At 37.3% G+C, this 23,412-nt stretch overlaps 1 protein-coding gene across 1 annotated transcript; it reads right to left on the reverse strand.

Moving 5' to 3' along the window:
- Nucleotides 1-1,352: 1,352 nt before the first annotated feature.
- LOC127415627 (apolipoprotein B-100-like) lies at nucleotides 1,353-23,262 on the reverse strand. Its single transcript, XM_051654382.1, has 28 exons — nucleotides 23,158-23,262; nucleotides 22,688-22,717; nucleotides 21,968-22,071; nucleotides 21,739-21,884; nucleotides 21,278-21,425; nucleotides 16,790-16,942; nucleotides 16,570-16,694; nucleotides 16,394-16,479; nucleotides 15,849-16,302; nucleotides 15,639-15,753; nucleotides 15,283-15,429; nucleotides 14,988-15,199; nucleotides 14,715-14,910; nucleotides 14,024-14,200; nucleotides 13,719-13,922; nucleotides 12,636-12,803; nucleotides 12,315-12,520; nucleotides 11,998-12,177; nucleotides 11,812-11,921; nucleotides 11,517-11,724; nucleotides 11,221-11,393; nucleotides 10,870-11,030; nucleotides 10,601-10,710; nucleotides 10,048-10,406; nucleotides 4,158-9,926; nucleotides 3,953-4,058; nucleotides 3,116-3,302; nucleotides 1,353-2,604 (listed from the first exon to the last, which is right to left on the reverse strand). The coding sequence occupies exons 1-28, from the start codon at nucleotides 23,210-23,212 to the stop codon at nucleotides 1,669-1,671; spliced, it is 11,025 nt and encodes a 3,674-aa protein (XP_051510342.1). The 5' UTR covers nucleotides 23,213-23,262; the 3' UTR covers nucleotides 1,353-1,668.
- Nucleotides 23,263-23,412: the final 150 nt, after the last annotated feature.

Here is a 23,412-nt window from a genome sequence, read left to right on the forward strand (position 1 = left end):
CCCATTCATGTCAACAGTGGGATAATAAATCATTAAAGAAAATGTTACCTCACCCATCAGGTAAGTCATCATTGTTAATGTCACACTGTTTTTTGATTTGATCATGGCCCTAATTCTCCATAATGTCAATCTCTCAATGTGAGGAGTTTAAATGTAGCCTTTTAAACACAAGGCCAGAACAGGGTAAACATTTTAAACAGTTTAACTCTGTTCCATGTTAATTATAAACAGAAGCACACAAATTCATGCTATCTGGAAGTAGACCAATACATGAAAATAGCCTTCACTTGAACATAACAGCTGGTGTGTTCACACATCATAACATCAGTAACAAACTAGGGAGCAAAGCCTAAATTAATAGAGGAAACGAGTAAGATAAAATCTCCACATAATGTTGAACTTTAGGAAATTATTGCTACAAGAAGTCAAAATTATCCCCACATTAAAAAAATGAAGAAATCATTCACAGTGTGCTGCTACATATAAACGTATTAGGCGTGTTAGTTAAGGCACACTGAATGAGCCCAGCGTTAACAATATGATTCAGTATGTTGCACTTATTTAAATTTTAAAAAATTCAGTGTCTTTACCACAAGGAGGCACAGTGAAGCTGTGCTGGATAATGGATGAGTCTTCTATGATACAACAAAATAAACAACATGAAATAATTAGGGAGAAATATTAAGACTTGGAAATTAATGTAGTACAATTAATTAAATAGCGCAATCGTAAACTCTACTGTTGGACAAATTAGAAATACTGTAAGAGCAGGGGACTGAAGATCTTTCCTGTTTTGCCTCACCTTGACGCCACGTGCCAGAAACATGAATTACGTATGGAATAATTAATGACGAACATTGAATTCTTGAAAATTAATGCACAGCAACAGGTGGTAATGTGAAGCGAAGTGGCCGATACACCTATGGTGGACATTAATTTTCAAATATTCAACAGTCCATCATCACTTTTTCCATACTTTATTCAAATGTTTGGAACTGGGATTGAACATTGAAGCGACTTCTTTAGGTTTTTAATCAACTCAGTGCTTTTTTAATGAGATATACTATTTTCATATTAAGATTTTGGTAAATATTATAACTGCAAGCATTTATAAACTTAAAACTGCTTCACACTTTTTAGTGTAGGACTTGTTTTGACAGTTAATAATAATGTACATGCATGGTAGGCTATCTATGATGAGGAAGAATGTACATTCAGTGAATATGGTTAGAATTACCGATTTGCAGCATTGCATAATTTTTCAATCATAATCACATCCAGCCAATTAACTATATTGAACAGATCAATAGACTACCATCGTTGGAAGAACAAAATTAAAACATACTTTGAAATGCATAGTAAAAGTTCTTTATTTTACCTTATCCATGATGCCATTTATTTCAAATACAGAACAAAGGACGAAACAATACATCACAATTGACATTATTGTACATTTTGTACCAGGGTTAGTATTTGAATCGTCGTTTATACACATAGAATATTACAACAGCATAATAATGATGCATGTCAGGTACCAGTGATTGCTTTATATACATGTCAGTATAACACTTCAGTTAAGTGTCCATTTGCTTGAATGTCCATTTAAGAATGTTCTTTCCAAAAAACGGTAGTGTTTAATCCATTTACTGTCAGTTCAGAATGACCATTTTACTGGAAAAAGGGGAGAGGAAGCTCAATCTCCAGCCTTCCATCACTAAATTTAACCACTGTGTCAGGCTCATAGGGAAGGGAGCTAATTACCTCTCTGAGCATCTTGCTTATGGTCTTACAGAAGGGCTCAACATATTGCTCAAACACTACATTGGATTGCTCAAAGGTCAACATGGCCTCAATTTTGTCCAGCAGCATTTTAACCACAGAGACAACATGAGTGTAGTAAGTGTTAAGAGAAGCCGCAACATCTTCAAGGGTGTCGAATTTGATGCTGTCGACAAATTCTTGTAGCTTTTCAACAGCCTCAAAGTGGGTGTGTCCTAGTTTCTCAAGAATCACATCAAAGCTCTCCCGATGCTTCACTACATCCACAATCTGAGTTTGGAGACTTCTTAGGATGCTTCTCACATTATCTCGGACCTCGGCTGTGCTAATGGCCTCAATGATAGAAGACAGGTATACCTCCAGGTTTTCGATAAGTTGCTCTAGTACTGCAGCGATATTAGAAGAGATTTTCTTGCAGATTTCAGGCAGTGTAGTCTCATTGTCCATTCCAGGCATTTGCCAGTGGCTCTCTCTCAGGAAGTTGATGAAAACATCAAGCAGGGTCTGGATGTACTTTTGGTACCGCACAGCTATATTTTTTAAAAGAATGGACAGCTCGCTGAGCTCTGGGGTATCGCTAGAAGCAGCAGTGTATGCCTCGTCAAAGGCATAAACAAAATTTTTCTTCAGTCCTTCAACCGCACCAAGGATACCATGTTTTTCAGCAAATAGTTCAATGCTGGAAAAAATTGCTGGTAGCCTCTCCTTCAGGCCTACAAGCATATCATGTGGAGCATCTAAATTGTAGGTGGCTAACAGAATTTTTTCTTCTCCCTTTTCTGCAGCTCTGATGATCAGAATGTCAACATCATTTTCAGGAGCAGACTGGAAAAAAAAAATGTTTACAATACAGCAACGGTAATTAAGTGCAACCAGATGTTAATAATAAAAAAATAAAAAAACTATTTGAATTGGTAGCACTTTACAATAAGGTTCTATTTGTCAACATTAGTTACTGTATAGGTATTATGAACTATAATAAATGATGTGTTTTTATAGCATTTAATCTTGGTTAATGTTAATTTCTGAAAATAAAATTGATCATTATTAGTTCATGCTGGTTCATAATGCATTAACAAATGTTAACATTTACAGTTTTATATATATATATATATATATATATATATATATATATATATATATATATATATATATATATTACTGAATAGTATGTTGAAATTAACAAAGTGCTGTAAAAATGTTGTTGATTGTTAGTTTATGTTGTGTTACTGTTGTGGTTAACTAATGTTAGCAAACACAACCTTATTATAATGTGTTACCTACAATATGTATGAAAAGCTAGGTTTGAAAGAGTAACAAAGGAAATGCAACTTACAGCATAACGGCTATAGATCCTTGCATTCATCTGGGATGGAATTCTTCCCTGAAGCTGGAAACCAAGGTAACCAGTTGATGGTGTGGAAACTGAGGCACTAGTCCCATCTTCTCGAACGGCAAAGCGATAGTTTATGTCAGTGAATGTTGGGCTTGTGATATCCACATTCAGGGTATGACTAGGCTCACTGATGGAACAAATCATACGTACACTTAATTGTTACTGATCAATAAAGTCTGTTACAATCCAAAGAATACTTGTATACACAATACAATAATTTTACTGACAGCATTTGTAGCATAATGTTGATTCCCACAAAAGTTAATTTAAACTCGTTCCTTCAATAAAAAATTAATAATAAAAAAAAAAAAAAGAAGCAAAAATCAAGATTACTGTGAGGCACTTTTGGGCTAATTTTTGGAGGGTTTAAAGAAAGCTTATCATTTTATAAAAGCATCTACATTATTTCTCCTGATAAACTCCTGTATTATTTGAGATGTAAAGATCGACGTTACAGTGTTACAGTGTTTACGGCATAATTTTGTCATGACAATAAAGTTACAAAACTGGAAATACTGTAACTTTACACAGATATTGGTTAGTAAGCGATTACTACATCACACTAAAATTATGTGAACGCACATTGTTTTGGTCTTGAGGCTATTGTGAGTATTTTGATGTTTACAGATTGACCCCATTCACTTCCATTTTTTCTTTATTTTTTTAAGAAATGCCACAAATGCTGTTGATTGATCTTAACTTGTATAGATTCCAGAATATTCCTTTAATCATAAGAAGCCTCATTTCATTTTGCAAAAAATATAACACTTTTCTTACCTCATGCTAATAGCATTGCTGATGTACATAGTGAAGTCAGCATGTGTAAGTACAGCTTTAGCTTTAAACATCAGGGCATCATTCTCCATTATAGTATCCATGGAGCCTGTTTTTTGTGAAAAGAAAGCAAATCAATGAAATACCTGCAATTGAGAGGCAATTATTTAATTGAAAATGCTTGAATCTGGCCTTTGTGAATACTCACTGTCAAAATCATAAACCAGGAACACAACTGGCGAAGTAGCTGCAGCCTTGAGAACAGCTTCGAAGACTGGGGCATTACCTTCTACCTTAGCATGAACATTTGTGGTATATACCGGAGACACAATCTTTGAAGAGTAATCAACTTTCTGCTTAGGAACAGTTAGTTCTGCAACCAATATCTCAGAGATGCTGAGGTCACCAAGGGTGCTTGGCTGAGATAAGTAAATTTTCACATCAGCAGTCAGTGATTTCAGAAGCTCCAAATCAACTGTTGCCTGGGCACTATGCTCCCCCTTTGTCTTAAGATCTCCAATATTTACTTCATTTTTGGAAGAAAGTTTCAGCACAGCATACACACGTTTAACAGTTGCCTCTAAGGCCAGGTTTTCATCCACATCAAATCCTACCTTAAGATCTCCATAATTCAGGTTCCCATTGCCAACAGTCTTTAAAGTGGATTGCAAACTGTTGCCATTTATGTAGATAGATTCCTCATTATTTAGTACTCCCTTCACAATGCCATTGTCAAGGAATGTTCCATCGATGGTACCCTTTGTGGCAGTCTCGACAGAGATGAAGTTTGGAGCTCCTTCAAATTTCAATTTGTTTTCAGCATCTCCATTTCCAACAAGCTTAATAATGGGAATGTCAAAAGTATATTCTATCTTTAGAGTTGAAGCCGCATTTGGATGAGCCTTGTTATCAGCAGTAAGTTGGTGGTTGGCTTTTGCTGTAAAAATTGGCAGGTTGATATTTGCAGTGGTGGCCCCAGACAGTACAATTTCAAAGTTATTTGTGTTAAATGTTACAGTGCTTTCATGATTTCCATCAACGTGAGCATTTTCCAGAAGAACAGCATTGGACAATTTTAATCCACTTTTGGTGCTCAGGCTGCTGGTTCCTTCAAACTTGGCCTTCAGTCCCTCAAACACAGAGGCAGATATAGCACCAAAGCGAATTACTAGGTTGTCTTCCCTGTACATGCCTGCATTAGCATTCAGGTTGAATATAGAGGACTTAAAAGACACCTCAGAGATCAAATTGCCCAGAGAAGGGATATTGATAAGACCATATTCAAAAATGGGTGCAAATTTGCTCTTCTGGTAGACAATTTTTGCATCTACATCAATGGTCTGATCAAGGGTGGTCAACAAGTGCTTAAGACCAGTATGTTCATATAGGTTGATGTCACTGATTTCTGAAGTTGTGAAATCCACCAATGGAGTGTATAATGGGATAGATGGAATGCTGAATGGGATTGTTAAGAATTCTAAATTGGCCTCTCCATTCACTGCAGCATAAATGCCTGTCTCATACTCGCTGTTGGCAACTGTAAAGTTGTGGCTGTATTTGTATTGGTTGAAGCGGGCAAATGCCACAATGCTCATCTGTTGCTTGTCATTATTTAGGATAATAGCATAATCATTCTGGAAATCAATTTTGGCAGACAGAGGGTCTGGAAGGCTGACCTTGGCATTACCCTTATTCAAGAAATCAAATACCACCTCAGTGGGATGCAGTAAGATGGTAAAGACACTGGAAAAGGTACCACTTAGTTTTCCGACAATCTTTGTGTCATGGGTTGCCTTCATCTCTACCTTCATTTCTCTGAGATGAGCCTTTCCAAAGGCATCTAATAAGAAAGCGTCTCCAGAGCTAGAATTTCTTTCAATACGGGCATTAAAGTCAATGTAGCTCAGGGCAACAGCATCAATGTTTATAATATCCTTTACCTTTATGTTTCCACTTTCAGCATCTACAGTATAGGTTAACCTGGCTGTCATTGGACTAATAGTAAAATCTAGGCCACTCTTGTAGTTGAACTCATCAGAGATGTCATGCTCATTGAATATGCCCTTGCCTCCTTCTTTAAAGGTCAGAGATATTTTTAAACCATCCTGGCGTGCAACTAACTCGTGAGTATAAGTCTGCTCACTGGTCAATGAGAGCAGAGGAATGTTTACCTTGTCATTATATATAGTTTTAAAATTTGCAGACATTCCATCCTCCAGAGCAAAGAATGCAGTGTTAAGGACATCAGCACTGTATGGTGCTGTGATTACTTTTACAGTACTCTTCGAAATAGCCTGGGCTGAGAAGCCATAGAGTGTTACTGAGGCTTGATGTTCAACACCTAGGACATTGTGTGTGATCTTCAGGGTCTCAGCAACAATCACACGACTCATTTTAGGCAAAGCAACCCGAGCTGTGGAATCTAGATTGTACTTAAGAATTTCATATTCAGAAGATGTTCCATGTGAAGTAATGTATGCTGAGAATTGAGGGGTTTCTGCATTTTCAGTGGAATTATAGAATTCTGCAGTAGTTCTCATGTTAAAAATTGGAATGGTGATTCTAACCTCACCATACAGCTTTCCAAAGCACGGCATCATGAGCTCGCTAGGGACTGAAGGGAGTTTAAATTCTGGGATCTTAATATCTGCTAATGGTTGCTTAGCAATGAATTTAGGGATGGCAGGTAAGGAGATCTCTGGAAGGTTGATGTCTGGCAGCATCATGGCAGAAAAGTCTGGCAGGTAGTTCATTCTAAGGTCACCGAAGAAATCATCAACAAACAACAATTGTATGTCAAAGGTGGTGATGATGTCAATAATTTCTATTATCATCTTCTTGATATCATTATAGTGGATTGTGTTTGGGGGCACATAGAAGGAATAGAGAGTAGGAAAATTTGGGATGTCAATTTCCCCTGTGATCTCCATTTCAGTAAGTCTCTGACGGAGTCTTTCTGCAAATGCCTTAATGTTACTGAAGACTACACAGTCTTTTAGATGTCTTTCAATGTCTTTAATTGTTTCAGTAACCACATCTGCAACTTTGACCGCTCTCATCTTTTCTAGGAAAGCGTTGGCATATGACAAATGATAGTTGACAAATTGTCTGGTTACCTCAATTTTCTCTTGAATCTCATGTGACACAATCAGGGAGTTTAATTTGTTTGTATACTCCCTGATTTTCTTGTTGGCCTCTTCCACAAATGCATTGTAGTCAAATGATTTGACACATTTGATGAAGTTTTCCAGGCAAATGTTCAAATGCTCAATGACTTGCTTTACCTCTGTTGTCCTCAGGTAGGTGATGGCCTCATCCAGCAGCTGCTTGAAAGGGATCTGAATAGATTTCAAAGTGTTGAAAAGAACCTGAACTGTTTGTTCAATTTTAAACTCATCGATAACCTCAACAACACTGTTCAGAATATCTCCAATCCTCTGCTCAACCTCATATTGTACCAGAATTTCTCTCACACTGGTGTAGATTGAATTTAACCTTCCAATGATGTCCAGTTCAGTAAGCAGTTGTTTTGCTGTTTCGATAATCTTGCTAATTTGAGCCACAATGTGTTCTGCATAGTCTCGGAAGTTGACAAAGGTAACAAAGTTCTTCACATCCTCAATAAACTTCACTTGGTCGAAGTTTGCAACCATCTGCTTTAGTTCTCTCACAATTTCCTCCAGTTTAGATTTAATAGCATATTGTTCGTCAAGATCTTTCAAAAGGGCAATGCCACTGTCCTTCAGTTTAATCATGTCAATCTGCTTAATTACGTCTTCAATAGTCTCGATGACAGCAATAACCATGGCTCTGATGTCATATTTTTCATTAAATGCATTCAGTTCCTCTGTTAGTCTCTGTACTAGTGTATCAGAGAGTGTACCACTTGCAATCATTTCTTTCACCATTTCTGCGATCTCATCTACACGAGTGCCCAAGTCTGTGACTACCTTCTCTACAACAGCCCTTAGATTCACCAGAGAGTTCTCCAGGTCCTCCACAGTGATTGCATATTTTCGAGTGAAAGCAATCAGGTCCTGTCTGATTTGGACAACACTTTCCTCAAGTTTTAGCTCATTTACAAAGTCTCTAATATGCTGGGGCAGGTTCTGAATCTTAGCAACAACGTCTTCTCTGTTGATATAATCCTGCAGAGCCTCAGCAATTCTAACAATTGTAATTCTGATGTGTTCCAGGACTGCAGGAATGTTCTCAATTAATGGCAAGCTGATGACATGGCTATTCGTGTTTTTATCATATTTAAGGAAGGCAGAGAAAAAGTGGTCTTGTTTTTCAGAGTCAACGGTATTGAAGAGGTTAGTGATCATGGATCCAGACATTTCTATTCCAAGCCTTTCAGGGGTGTTGTAAGTGCTCACATCTTGGTTGAGAATATGGTTGTTTACCTTAGATTTCATTCTCACTGTGGCCTTCTGCTCAGAAGGTGTCATCACAGTGTCAACCTTATTATCAAGGTTGGTTTCTATTGACACACCATTGTCCAGATTGTGAGTCGTTGAGAATCTGCATTCATGAGAGTGTGCAAAAGCAAGTGGCTCTGCCTTCAGCAGGAACTTAGTGAAAACTTGGGCACTCTGTTTTCCATACAAATGCAAGTCACCATCAGCATTGGCAAGGGCATCGACAACCAAGCTAAATGGAACAGCAGTGACATGAACGTTACCATCAAAGCGTAGAAGCGGAGAGTTGAAACGGGCAACATTGCTGAGAGTGACTGCAAGTCCAGCAATCTCAACTTCTGAGTTGTGGCTCACGTAAGATCCCATGAGTTTTCCAGCAGTACTGCACTTAGCTGTGGCTACCAGATCTGCGAATCTGATCTCATATGTGTGCTTCAGTTCTTCTTCTCCGGCGGCAAGCTTTAAACTGCCAGTCAAGTCGGCTTTGTATGGCTCTGCCTTAAGCTGGGCTTCATTAACCAGGTTGACATGCAGAATTGTCAGATGATTGTTGAGCCTCACTAAAGTACTGTATGGCTCCACCTGAAGGGAGATGTCATGCATGTATGATGTTCCATCTGCAACAATGGCATCTGCTTTGGATGTGAAAACTACAGAGGAAAGTGATGCAAACAGGGAGTTTGTATTTTCAACTGTCATCTCAGCAAATGCACCCTTTGTCTCAACAGACAATGAAAGCTTTGAAGCATCTAGGGCTCCATTGAAACTGTTCTCAAGTATCAAAGGGCTTTTCAGTGATGTTGTGCCACTCGTAGCCAAGCCATCCTTGGTCAGGGAAAGTCTGTATTTGTGGGAAGCTGTGTAGTCAGTCAGGTTTGCTGAGGCATCACTGTTTACAGCCAGCCCATTGACATCCAGACCTGCTGCAATCTGGGATCTGATCTTATCTCCAAAACTGTCCGCAGCAGTCTCAATCCTCATGTTAACCACACCAGGACCAGCACTAGCCTCAGCAATGTTTTGGATTTTCAGGCCAAGAGCCATTGCCTTGGTGTCTGACTTCAGAGCAAGCAGGGACGCTTTATAGGTGAGTTCAGCATTGTTTGTCAGAATGTCCTCAAATGCTTTTGTTTTTGATACAACAGCGAGCTCTCCATTGGCAAACGCTGCTTCAATTATGTTTTGTGCTTGGAAAAGGTTCAAATCTACTTTCAGAGTAGAATCAATTCTCGCTTCTGACCTGAACGGGAATAGAACAAGTGACTGCTTGAGAGTGGCATCACCATTCAGAGGACCAGCCTTGATAGAGCCCAACAGGTTTCCATTTCCGGAAATCTCCTCTTCATTGCCTCCAACCTGGCCTGTGTGCTCCAGAGAAATCTTCACACCCAATGGGCTGATTGCCTCAATTTTGCTGCTTGATTTCACTTGGATTGTTTCAGCAGTTGTCATTTCCTCAAGAACACTAACTCTGGCATCAATGAGCTTGTGAATGACAGCAGTTTTTACCTCAGCCTTCAAAGATTCACCTGGTGTGTCAGTCAGTAATGCAGATCCTAAATACAAGCATAATTATTTTCATTATTTGTTTAAGTAATGGATACTACAATACAAAAAATATCACATTGCATACACTGCAATAACAGTTCTCAGAAAAACTATGTTTGCAAAACAAACCTTCAAATTTGATTGAAAGGAGATCCACTGGGCTTGTTCCAATGACTTCAATCTTGGCAGAGTAGTTTGAATGCTCATCAGGTTCCTTGCCTGCAGAAGCAGTTGCCTCCATGTTGTAGAAGTTGCTGCTCAGCTTGCTGGATACCTCTGCCATTCCAAGAACAGGCAGTGACACAGACAGGGTCTCAGGAACAGAGACCTCTGGAATAGGAATGCTAATGGAAGCAACTTCCAGGCCAAGTTGAGGTACTGCAAGATGTGGTGTGGTTAGGACAGAGGGGAAGTTGAAATCTCCAAGAGGAACTGGAATAGTAATGGTGTAATAATTCTGGCCAAACTTGTACTTAGCTGCAGCCTCACTGTTTAAAGAAAACCAAATGTTCATGTGCTTGTTTGTTATTTCATAATATGAATTAGCATGTGTAACATTATATCCATCATTCTAGTGTGTGCATTTTGTATTCTGAAATGTAGAGTTATATTTTGTAGACCTTACTGGAAAATAGTGATATACTGTATAAACTGTAGACTGTAGTTTATGTAATTCACTCACACATTCAGGAACATTCTCTCTGGAAGAGTGATTTCAGGGAGGGCAGGAATCCTGAGTTCTTGCACATATGGGATTTCAGCAGCATACTGTTCCAGGTAGGCATTAGAGGCCTAGAACAATATGGATCCACTGTAATATTTCCAAATCATTTTGTCTTCTTTTGATGCTTTCCAACTTTTCTGTTTTCTTTTTTTTTTTTTTTTTTTTTTGTGCTTTTTCTGACCTTTAAAACAAATGGTTTTGGTAACCAGGATTTATTTTGAATTTACCTCAAATGACTTCATTAAGACATCCCGGATCTTCATCTCAGACTGGCCAATCTGCTGGTCAAGAAGGTCATTGACCGTGGCTTTGATTGTATCAATGGGAATAATATTCTGAATCTTAGAGCTGACATCTGATTTAACCTCAGCCTCAATCTTCTCAGCATCTGAAAAATGTGTGATATTTAGATTTTTTTGCATTCAGCTTCCACCTCACAACACTAAAACAAACACGAAAATGTACTAATATCTCAGAGGACTGAAAAAAATATATAATTTATAAACCATCCTCACACAACTCAATATTAATATTTGACGTTTTTCTGTAGTTTTACAAAGAAGACTTTAAATGCGTACCAAATTTCAGAATGACTTTCTGCACAGACGAAGTCTCAGGGAGCTTAAGATCACTCTCGAGCTCTAATGTATGGCCCTCAGCACATTTCAAGTTTGCAGTTACTTTAGCATCAACCTGAAGATGAGGGACAAGCAGCTGAACCTGTAGCATGGCATCCTCCATTGTCTCTACCCTAAAAAACGTTTGAACAATATTAAACATTTAGAAATAACTCCTAAGCTTATTGGTGCAATGTATTATTAATAATAATTATGCTATTAATTAAAAAAAAGAATTATTACAGATATGTGCTTACCTGGCAAGGACAACAAAATATGCCTGGGTTATGTCCTTGTTGATGAAGTCAATCTGGATGGAATGTGTTGCCTTGCCCTTAGTATTGGGGTCAACAGCACCAATCCTAAATCCAGCTTGTAGATTGTAGTCAGGAATTTGGAGATCAGCAGAGATGGTATATTTCTCTCTGTTGAACTTCACTTCAGCTGTGCCTTCAAAAGATGTTCCTGTGTGGAAAAAGAGCCACGTTTAAGTAGCTAGTAAATAGAGCATGGAAATTTCATGAGTTATTAGATTGTAAAGCAATGCTTTACCTTCTGCCTTCACAGCAAATTTCACTTTGTCAACCTTCTCCTCATATGCATAATCAACAGTAGCTGTGTACTCAGAAACCTCACCAGTGGGGTGGAGCTCAATGTCAAATCTAAAGAAAGAGTCAGTGTTAAACTTTTGGGTTAAATAAATAAATAAATAAATAAACCAACCAATATTTCTCTCACTTGCTATTGCCAGTTAAGGGGAAGTAGGGAGAGGCATCACTGGAAAAGGCATAAGAATATTGCAGGGTACTGCAGTACTTCAAACCAGGGAAGAGAGGAGAGCATTCTTCCATATTGACGCTTTCCCTCATGGCGGGAATGGTTTTAGTTTCAGCACCAGTCACTGACACCAAAGAGTTGCTGTGCATAAGTAAAAATGACATAATTTCTATAATGTATATGTGGAGCAACATAACAATTTTTTTTTTTTACATTCAGTGCCTTTAGGTTTTGTTGATTGCAACTGCTTTTTCTGTGACAAATGTGGAACAACTTACGTCACACTAATGACCTTAGCTGGAGCTTGGGGTGCAGGAATGGTCAGCTTGATCTGCTTGTTGGTTACAGCAACCTTTGCTCTAAGACCACTCTCATGGTAGATGTTAGTGTGCATCTCCAGGCCAGACTGAACATAGTCAGGTAAGACAGCTCCAAGCTCAGTCACAAACTCAATTCCAGCAGATGGCATGAAAGCGATTTCGCTCTGTGTGAATAGACAAACGAATAGTTTAGGTCATCTGGTATAGCTTTGTAAAAAACCAATGAAAATGACCAAAAGATAGGAAAAAATTCTTCTTCAAAGCATGCTATTTTCATACCATGTCACGGGAAATTCTCAGTCCTCCCTTCACTCCTGGAGCAAAAGTTCCAGACAAAGCAACTCTCAGTGGAACTCCAGTACCAGTGGGTAGATAGAACTCATTATCCATGAAGATGTAGTGAAGGAAAAGGTCATTGTTGGTGCTTGAGAACAGGTTCCTGATGAACTGTATCGAAAAATCATTATATGGAGTTAATTAACAGAGGTTCGGGAGGAGCATGTTAATTTTAATCTGACAAATCACAGCCCACGAGCAGGAGTATATACAGTAAGCCGCTGCTTACCTGCTTCCTGTGACAACTCTCCTGACATCCCACCTCCACCCCATCTCCACCTATTCTCTAGATTCATTACCTAAATAAGTAAAGTCCGGGGGGGTAATCAGGACTCGAGTCGAGTTTCGAGCTCCGAGCCCTCCAGTATACGGACAGCAAGCCAAATACATTTACTGCTTCAACACAAGATTACATTAACATACGAACTACTGAAATGTTAAATTGATTGCTTAAACTGCCTAATTGTTAATGAATTGAGAAGTGAATGCTGAGATTGCAGGTTCATTCTCAATGAGTGACCCAGGAAACTGGAAAGTCACCTTGATCATAACCCTAGCGTATTGTTGTGGTATTTTGAGCAAGGTATTTAAACACGTTTCTTCACAGTTGCTATCTGTACAACTAGCGTTTCTTTTCATTCAGACTGTCTGGTAAACAATTGTTTATCCAAACTGAAATAAATTTTACTCACCCTCATGTTGTTGCAAACCCAAATGACTTACTTTCTTCTGTGGAACACAAAAGGAGATTTTAGGCAGAATGTTACCCTCAGTCACCATTCACTTTCATTGCACGTTTTCCATACAGTGAAAGTGAATGGTGACTGAGGCTAACATTTTGCCCAACATCTCTTTTTGTGTTCCACTGAAAAATGAAAGTCATAAGGGTTTGGAAATGACAAACTTTTTTATTTGTGGTGAACTATCTATTAAACATATAAATATGTCTATATCAGTAAAACATTACCTTAATTTACCAGTAAACACTTCTTAAAATAAGCAAAATTCCTTTAAAACATTTCTTACATCAGTGGGGAACATCTTTAGGAGGCTATTAGTCAGCAAAGCAGCAGAATAGGCCATGTCTTCCATATCCTTGGTTTTGAGGTAGCCAAGTTCAGTTCCCAAAAGCCTTAGGTAGATCATAGCTTCTGGGTTGTCCTGAGCCTTCAGTTTCTGGATGAGCTTGTTAACATTATTGGTTATTTCTTTAAAGATGTTCTGAGGGGCCTAGAGTGAGAATTGTACATGAGTGTTGAACTGATCCTAAGAGAATGCCATCAATGGAGCTTGCTACATTCGTAATGTTCAACAGACTTGAATTTAAAGACCTGTTTCATTTTTATGTTATTCCAAAGCTGTGGGAACATGTTCTCAAGAACTTCATTGCCTCTGGGCATTTTGTCAGCTGCATAATTGATGGTCTTCTGCATAGTGTCTCGGAAGAATCCATCAATACCAATCAGGGCATCAATAGTGGGTTCGAGTCCCTTACCATTCATCCCAATCTGAAAGTAAGAACACAAAATAAAGACACTAGTGTTTAGTGAAGACAGTAAATATAGTAATGGTGTAATAAAGTGTAAATGCTAAAAGGGTGAAACGTTATTAATAGACTTTTGCCATTAACATACACAAAAGTGTAGAGAGAAAGGAAAGTGGGGGTGGAGGAATGGGATCGTGAGACTGGATTCGAATGTCCATGTCCATAACCACACTTAGGGGTTGTACAAACTGAGCTAATTCTTGTGCTAAAAAGCTAGATCCAGTGCAATGAATAGAACAGAGCACTTTTAACAGGTATTTTTAACTTGTAACTCTTGCACAAGACGCTGACATAAAAACAGCATGTTGTGGTGCAGCGGTCAAATCCGTCTGTCTAGTGCATGTTTACAAAAAGCAACAATTGGAAAACACAAAAAACGGGTTTGATGTGAACTTACGCTTACCTTACGCTTAATGAGCACATGGACAATCCACTGTGCCACTGATTAAAAAAACCGATTTGCAACAGTCTTGTACCTCAATCATGTCCAAGTCATATCCGAAAGCATTCAGGGTCATCTCCAGCATGACTTCATTTGGCAGAAGGTCTGCAGACTCAAAGATCACGTTTCCCTCTAGAGAGCCAATCTTGTAATTGCGAGAGTACTTTGTTGGATCCATGACAGTTTGGATTTTATTACCTTGCAGGGCATTGAGAATCTTGTCCCTGAGACTGAGAAGCAGAAGTATCAGATATACAGTAGTTTTAGATTTTTATTGACATTAAAATGCACTTTCAGTTCTACTCACTCCTTGGTCTCTGGTGCTGTAGAGCTCAGGATGTTGTTGAGATGTGAGTTAACAAAGCTCATGACCTGAACCTTATTGTTGTTAGGCAGAGCAGCAATCAGATGAGCCAGCTCAGAGGGCTGGGGGTCCTTCATCACAATGAGATAGGCAGCAACACGCTTCTGTATTGGAGCAGCTTCGTCCAGAAGTACCTGCATGAGTACCTCTCTGCCCTGTTTGAGAAAGAGCATTACTGATGAACATTTATGTTTCCCAAACTTCAATTGTGCTTCAATTACTTATATATTGGGGTTACCTCTTCAGGGACATGAGTCTGTTTAAAAACTTGAATAGCGGCTTGCTGGACTTCAGGAGATGCAGCAGGTTGGTTTACACATTGGATAATAGCTGATTTCAGGGCAGGGCTTGCGGTTCCAACAGCAGCAACCATATTTCCAATGACCTTCAGTAGGAGAAGTACAGAGCTCTATATTTGTCCAAAACTACACAAATCAGCTGTTATGTTTAACTGTAATGGTACAGCATCCCTGCTGAAAAGATCAGCATAAACAGCTGGTCTAGCTTGGTTTATGCTGGTTAGTGCTGGTTTGGTGCTGGCCTAGTTGGTGGACCAGCATAGTCATATTGTTTGCAAGCAAATCTTGAACATACCCTCAGGGACAAATACATGTGTTCCTGGTCCCCTGTGCAATCTCCAATGTGTTCAAGGACATAATCAGCCACTGCCTGGATCTCAGGGGTGACATGTCCTTCAGCTTCATAGAGCCTTGAATAGACAGAGGAGTGAAAGTTTAAAGCCATAAATAGATCAAATAACAACATCATTATTGCTGACTGTGCAATTATTGCTTGTTTTCTTACCTCCTGACAGCATTACTGAGAGCATAGTAGATGGGTTTGCTAGCCTTGAACTTGGCCATCTCCAACATTTCCTTGACAAGGACTCTGGAAGGGTTGGGGACCATTCCCATGGCATACACAGCAGCATCAATCTCTATTGAGGAACTGTCAAAGGTCCTGAGAACCTGCAGGATGGCACTGCTGCATTCAGGTGTGCCACACTGGAACAACACCTGGTACGTCAGGGAGCGAGAAATCTCCAGGGCCTCTGGTAGACCAGTTGCCAGGGTCTCAGCATTCATTTTGCGGATTATTGCCACAAGTTTGTGAGCCAGATGGGCTCTGTTGTGTCCATTGTTTGTCTCGGAAAGACCAGCCAGTTCCCTTAGAACAGTCAACATGCCATCTTTATTCTGAATTGGGTGAACTAAGTTAACATTGCCATCGAGGTGCAGGGTCTTCATGTTGGCTACATCTAGAAGTGGGTATACCAAGAGAATAGGATTAGCTCTGTTCACTAATCACCTTTAAAGCATACTAATGAAAATGTATGAATTATTGCTTACTGTGGTCAAAGATTCTGTCATTGTACTCAGTCACTCCGACCAGAGTCAAGGCTTGCTTTCCAACATTAGTAACTCCATACTCTCCTCTGTTGATAATAAAAAGTTTGATATAGCCGAGCAATAGAAGAAATGGTGAGTCAAAATGTAAGTACTCATGTAGCTGATTATAAACTCACTTATATGAAAAAGGTACAAGAATGTGGTTTTCAGTGCAAGCACCAGAGGTCATGTGCTTCTGTTCATTATCAAACTTGTAGTTGCAGGTTTGGCTACTCCTAATCAACTGAGCAAGTGGGTAGTGCTGTGTGACAAAATAAAGCAAGAGCAAGATAAATCATGATTTTCTCAGATATCTGTTATTTTGTCTTTGTGAAACATAAAGATTGAATGACTTACCATGCCTGTGATGAGGGCCAGTGGGCTGGTGTGGTCCCTGAGTGGCCTGAAATTGTCGCATTTGGACAGGTCTCTGTTGAGGGTGACATCAGTAGCAATGTCCTCTCTGGTGTTCACAGAGTAGCCAGTCTTGCATGAACCGTAAATGGTGGGCTGTTTTGGGGAAAAGTTCAAAGTTGTAATTCATGTTGGGATGTTACTTTTAAACTGCCTTGTCTTGCAGAAACAAGCTGATTTCTGATGGTTCAGAATGATGGTTCAAGTAAGACAATTACAGTTGGGATGAATGGGGCCAGTCCATAAACATTAAAATACACACTGTTTCAAAAGTATAGCCATAAGACATAAACAATATGTGTTGACGTGATTTAAGTTTGATAAAATCGCTTACTTATCTTGTAAAGTTAAATCCAATATTACACTGTAAACCTTAAAGTTGTCATTGCTTGAAATATCAAGTTGTCTTAATTAAGTATCACTTAAAATGTATAAGTTAATTGAAATTATTTATCTTAAAAATCCATAGACTTTGAATACAAAATTGAGGCTATAGGGAAGTCCCACAGTCCCTTGCACTTGAATTATTTAATTATGTTTTCTTGGTCAAAGGGAGCATTTCGTTGTTATTTAGAATTCATAGAGGTTTTAGCTCTTTTGTAGTATTAATTATGCTGTTTTGTTGTAAAAAGTTTTTTCGTGTGATGTCACCATTATGTTGATCAGTGTCCCTGTCATGGTCCTGTCACTCTGTCAATCTGGGCTTTTGTCTTTTTGTATCCGGACACTCAGGGCTCGAGTTGAGGGGGGATGTGAGGGGATGCTAGAATACCAAAAAGAATCCACCTTATAAAACCACCATCCCTCCTTTCCATCCCTTTAGATCAATTGTGTCATGCATTATTTAAAACTAATTATGCAAGTAAAATATTATAATATTTTCTATGTTTGATAAATAATAGACTTAAAATAAGGGCGATTAGCCGGTCAGAATTTGATTTTGACGTGTGTGGTTGCCAGATTTCAATAGATCTTGACACTTGTACAGTTTGTGAATATTCACTATTTACAATATACAATCTGGCAACCCTGAGCAAGCGCGCTCTCTCTCCACAGTGAAGAGACGCCGGGTTTTTTGTTTTTTAAACCCCGGCAAACGGGTACGGTATGTCGGAGCTTAGTGATGGGTTGACTTGTCCTTCCTAGTGTTCACATGAAACTTACGCCACTGAAGATAATGCAAGTTTTCAGAAGTTTTGCGCACTTTCAAAAATGGCCAAGAGAAAAGTTCAAGAAAATAGTTTGTCTTTCTTTTTTAAAAAAAGAGAACAGAATGTAAGATATTGCTATGACGAGTGTACAGTTACAACATGTACATGTTTTTAATTCAAACAATTTACAAGGTTTCACCCATAAAAGTCTGTAGAATGTTTTTTTTACACCACTGTTTAAGCATCCTTCATAGAAACAGCACAAACTTCCTTTACTAGTTCAGTTAATGGAGTAGAAAAAATGTGTGTATGTGACTGTGGGTGAGCAATCTAGAAAAAAAAAAAAAAAGTTTTCATGATCATAACATGGATTCTTTTCACTTAATTCATCATAAAATACAATAACAGAGGGTAACAGGTGCATATTTTGGCAATGTGTCCTAAGGGTCAATGAAGTCATGCTCATTTTTGTCCAGATCTATTAAATTAAATATACATTTAAAAAATTCACACAAACCATTTATTTGAATACACCTCTTCTATGATGAGCATATTTTCAATTTCTGAGTTTAAAGTCATACTGATATTTTTTCTTGGGCTTAAAGTAAAAAATGTCATGTGGTGTCCAGAGACAGAACAAAAAAAGTCAGTCAACTTAAAAACTGAAATTTAAAAAAAAAGAAATGTTGGCATGACTAGTGCAGAATAATCTTCTATTGTTATAAAAAAAAAAACAAAACAAACAAAAAAAAACAGAGAACCAATTATGTTCTAAAATTTTATTCATATGTAAAGTGCTTTTGCTACCAAATCAATGTAATTGAGTGAAACCAACATGGTAGCCATTTTGTAGTTTATGTTGACCATAAAAACCATAGAACAGAGCACAACACTTTTAGACCCTCAAGAATGAGCGTGAAGTTTAAAAACAATCTGATATTCATTTTGACATTTTTATGATAAGGAACATTTTGTTCAAATCATGTGGTGAAACCCTGTGAAAACTTCTTGATATTCTTGACTCAAAAATGTATTATATTTAAATATATACAGAATAAAAATTAAAAAAAAAAAAAAAATATATATATATTTTATTATTATTATTATTATTATTATTATTATTATTTTTTTACCTTGAAAAATGTGTTTGAAAACTTTTAGGAAATAAATGATGAAGTTGTTTATAATCTCATGTATTCATGGTGCAAATAAAGTATTATAATACTTTTTACTTGATGGTCACACCACGACAATTTTAAAGTTTATATATATATATTTATTTATTTATTTATTTTTATTTTTATTTTTATTTATTTTTTTTTGTAAATGCTATAAAGTTCTTCAAAAATGTATAAAACCAAATTGGACACAAAGATTACATTTCTGAGAACATCACACAAGTGTTGCATGCATCGTATGCTGTTTGCCTCATGATGTACGCTCAGGTTTTGTTTAGTGTGGGAATGCATAGCATCGCTTTGTTTGTCATTGCTACACATTCTCTCGTCTGTTCTGTCGGTTGGCATGAGCATATATTGCCTTTTTGTCTTGTCGATGTGCGCTCATGCCAATCGGGTGTTTTATTGTCTTGTGAGAGCACGTGGCTTTGTTATGTTTCTGTATCGCCCTGTGTCTCCCTGTCTCCTTGTTTGCCATTATTAGTTTATTAGTCACACATGCCCTGTCTTGTTAGCCTGTTAATTTCTCTCCCTATATCAGTCTCCTTGTGTGTGCTTTGCAGGGCCAGTTCGTCTTGTTTGTTCAGTCGGTGTTGGTCTCGTGTTCCAGTCGGTCTAGTTCGTGTCCTATCAGTTCTGGTTTCCCCATCCCTGTTCAGTCCATTTTGTCCTGGTCCCTGTTTCGTCTGCCCCAGCCCCTCTTCAGTTAGCTCTGCCCTGGACTTAGTATTTTTTTCCCATACGGGGTAATTTGAGTTTTTTTCCTTTATTTCTGTGTGAATAAATTCCCTTGTTTTTTCAGCTCTGCTCTTGGGTCCTGAGCCTCTGTCCTTCTCTGCCATCGTGACAGTCCCATTTGGTCATGTTGGACCCTGTTAACTTTATCACAGTTCCCTTTGTGCATGTGCAGCTGAAGTATAGGTTTATATGCATTTCTGTGGAGAATTATTTAATAACCGACCTAGAATCAGTTATCTTTATTTGAGCTGTGCTATTATTTGATCTAAAATTGAATCAGTTCAATTAAAATTATTAACAAAAGTAGAATATATATATATATATTTAAATCTGAGTTAAGTCTACTTGCATCTAGTTAACTCCACTTTTATAGTAAAGATAAACACCAAGTTAATTGAACTTAAATACTCAAGTTTTGGGAGAGCCAATTACTCAATGGAATGAGTGCAATCAACTTATTAGGGTTTTCAGTGTGCAACTTCTTTGTCATGGTGTCATAATGATGGTAAATCTCCCCTGTAATCTGGTAAAATATTGTAACACCAGTAAATTTTTCACACTAAAATCATGTTCAAACAATTTTTCTTGTGGCTTTTTTTTCTTGTTTGAAACTACTTTTTGAAACTTTTGACATTTTAATGTTTATGGACTGCATTTACTTCCATTGTAATTGCCTTACTGTAACTTATTTTTATTTATTTATTTATTTTTTTTAAATAAACAAGGGACAATTCAAAATGATTGTTTGTGCTAATCAACATTATGTCATAAATGCTATTAATTGAGCTTAAATTATTTTGAACCTGGAACATTCCCTTAAAGTAGTAACTATACAACAAGCTAACAAAAAGTAGATAAGTACTATTTAAGTATTATTTTCACAACGGTGGGCAGCAGTATGTTTAGATAGTTGTCAGTTTGTCACTTTAAGGGTGACAAAATTAAACTCAAACACATAAATGTACACTAAATACATTGTCGAATGAGTCAGGGATTTTTTTTTATTTTTACCAGTTTATTTAATTAAACTAAAAGAACCGATTTGTTTTATTCAGTTATTCCATTACCAATAATTTGATGAGTTCTAAATGTTATTTGAGAGAGAAAGAAACATTCTTGGTGAGTGTGTTTGATTACAGGCTCAGTTCGCTCCCTTGACTGTGTGCACAAAACAATGTGAAATAGAAAACAGAAATGTTGGGTTTTGTCACTGTTACTTGTTAGACAAAATGTGCTTGTTAAATGGAAAAGCTACACTATAACATCTAATTTACTTTCATGTTAAAAATGTTCATTAGTAGCATCACTACTTTTAGTTACTGTCATGACTTAATGTTTTCTCTGTGTTGGAATGTATGACTGACCATTTTCTTGTTCCTGTCCTCTTCAAGCACAGGCACTGCTAGGGCAGAGATCAGTCCTCTCTTGATGTTCAGGATGTTCACTGGCTCATCATCCTCTGGGAACAACTTGATCTCATTGTCTTCCTCAACAGTGAACTTAAGTGGGTTCCTGAGTAACAAGATTAAGGTAGGTCAGTGTTTGATCAACATGATCACTTTCCTTTAAATCATTCTGTCAAGGGCCCTGTTGGTATCTTACTAGGAGGTAGATAAAAGAAAGTAACAGAATAATAATCAGTGTTTAATTTACTCCAATAAAGTATAAGTATTCCAATACAGTATATGTTAATTTTAATATTCACTTTGACGTGATTAGCTGTGTTTTCTGATTGCAAACAATATCCATGTGTGATCAACATCTAACCTTACATTATGAGTAAGACCCAAACATAAAATGGCCAAGAATGCCTTGAGAAACATACTTCTCCATGGCAGCCTTGAAGTCATCGGCACCAGCAGATGGCTCAAAGACAGGCTTTCCTTCTGCATCAACATTGACCACCTCGCTCAACGTGCACTCAGTTGTGCGCACGATGTAGCTGCATGTGCCTGGGACTTCAATTTCAACCTTTTTTAAACAGAAAACGTCTTTCATATGAACTTTGTAATTTTGGAATGATTTCAAAATATCGACAGTGTCGAAATGCATACCTTGCAGCTGGCCTTTGGGCCATTCATTGCTCCATTCAGGGCATTTAGGGACTCTGTTTCGTAGGTGTATTCATACCTGTGAAAACTCTTATACCTTTTGGCCACTAGGGAAACACAAATCACATCATGAAGTAAGCTAACAGGCCAACACTCTAAATCATTAGATTGCTTTTCTGAAATTAAGAGATCAATTATACAGAAATTGTACAAAATATACTATTTCATGAACTAAATAAATAATAAATAATAAATAATAAAAAATTTAAAAAAAATTCTTAAATAAACATTTCCTGTTTTCTTATTCCTGATAAAAACCATTAGATCATGTTCTGAATAGAATTTAGGTAATACTTTAAAATAAGGTTACATTTGTTAACATGAACTAACAATGAAAAATACTTTTACAGCATTTATTAATCTTGTTAATTTTAACATATACTAACACATTTCTAAAATCAAAAGGTGTATATGACAACATTAGTTAATGCACTATGAACTAACATGAAATAACAATGAACAATTGTATTTTTATTAACTAACATTAACAAAGATTAATAAATACTGTCAAAAATATATTGTTCATTGTCAGTTCATGATGCCTAATGCATTAACCAATATTAACGAATGGAACCTTAGTATAAAGTGCTACCAGAATTTCTAATAGACAATATATATTTTCTTTAAAAAAACAAAACAATCACTTAATAGCTTAGCACTTACAAAGACATGGTGCCTCCTGTTCTTGTGCATCTACAAGTGAAAAACAACAAAGAGGATTATACAAACATTATCGAAACAGCTACCTGACAATAATTACAATACAGTGCAATTTTTATTCATAAAATAATAGATGACAATAAAATATACAACGAATCACTTATAAATAAATACAAGACCTCATCGCAACATTTTTTAAAATCATATGTTGACATTGTATGCACTTTATGTATAGTTATTAACAGTTAGATACTTATATGGCATAATACACAGACATTGTAAAAAAAAATTCCATTGTTTCCTCCCCACTTCAACTAAGAACAGCTGAGTAGTAATAGAACTGAAACATGACCCTATATACCCTATCTCTCAATAAAAGTAATTAAATAATAAATTAAATGTATATAAAAAAGAAATCCCCCCAGACATACAGTAATTGTTTTTTTGTTTTTTTTATCCTTAGTGGTGCTTACCTGTCAAGACTATGGTGCATAGAAGCATCAAAAGGTAGAGCTTATTGTCCCCCATTATGGGTTCTTTTAAGCTCTCTCCTTAAAAGAGTCTTGTATACAGATGTGATCTGCTGTGTTATTGCTGCTAATGGCCTTATATATTAAGGCAAGTCATGCAGAAATGGGAGGAGCGATGGCAGTCACAAAGAGTACAATCCCCACTCCAAAGTTCATATCTTGCACCTCTGTGGCAGGACAAAGGCAACTAGTTTCATG

The sequence above is a fragment of the Myxocyprinus asiaticus genome, chromosome 25, assembly GCF_019703515.2.
Source record: "Myxocyprinus asiaticus isolate MX2 ecotype Aquarium Trade chromosome 25, UBuf_Myxa_2, whole genome shotgun sequence".
Taxonomy (NCBI): domain Eukaryota; kingdom Metazoa; phylum Chordata; class Actinopteri; order Cypriniformes; family Catostomidae; genus Myxocyprinus; species Myxocyprinus asiaticus.

Coding starts and splice junctions, on each gene's coding strand:
- LOC127415627 (XM_051654382.1), bottom strand. CDS start 23,212: ATGGGGGACAATAAGCTCTACCTTTTGATGCTTCTATGCACCATAGTC. Junction 15,754..15,848: donor CTCAGTAATGCTGTCAGGAG/GTAAGAAAACAA, acceptor TGTCTATTCAAG/GCTCTATGAAGCTGAAGGAC. Junction 14,911..14,987: donor ACAGCACCAGAGACCAAGGA/GTGAGTAGAACT, acceptor TCTGCTTCTCAG/TCTCAGGGACAAGATTCTCA.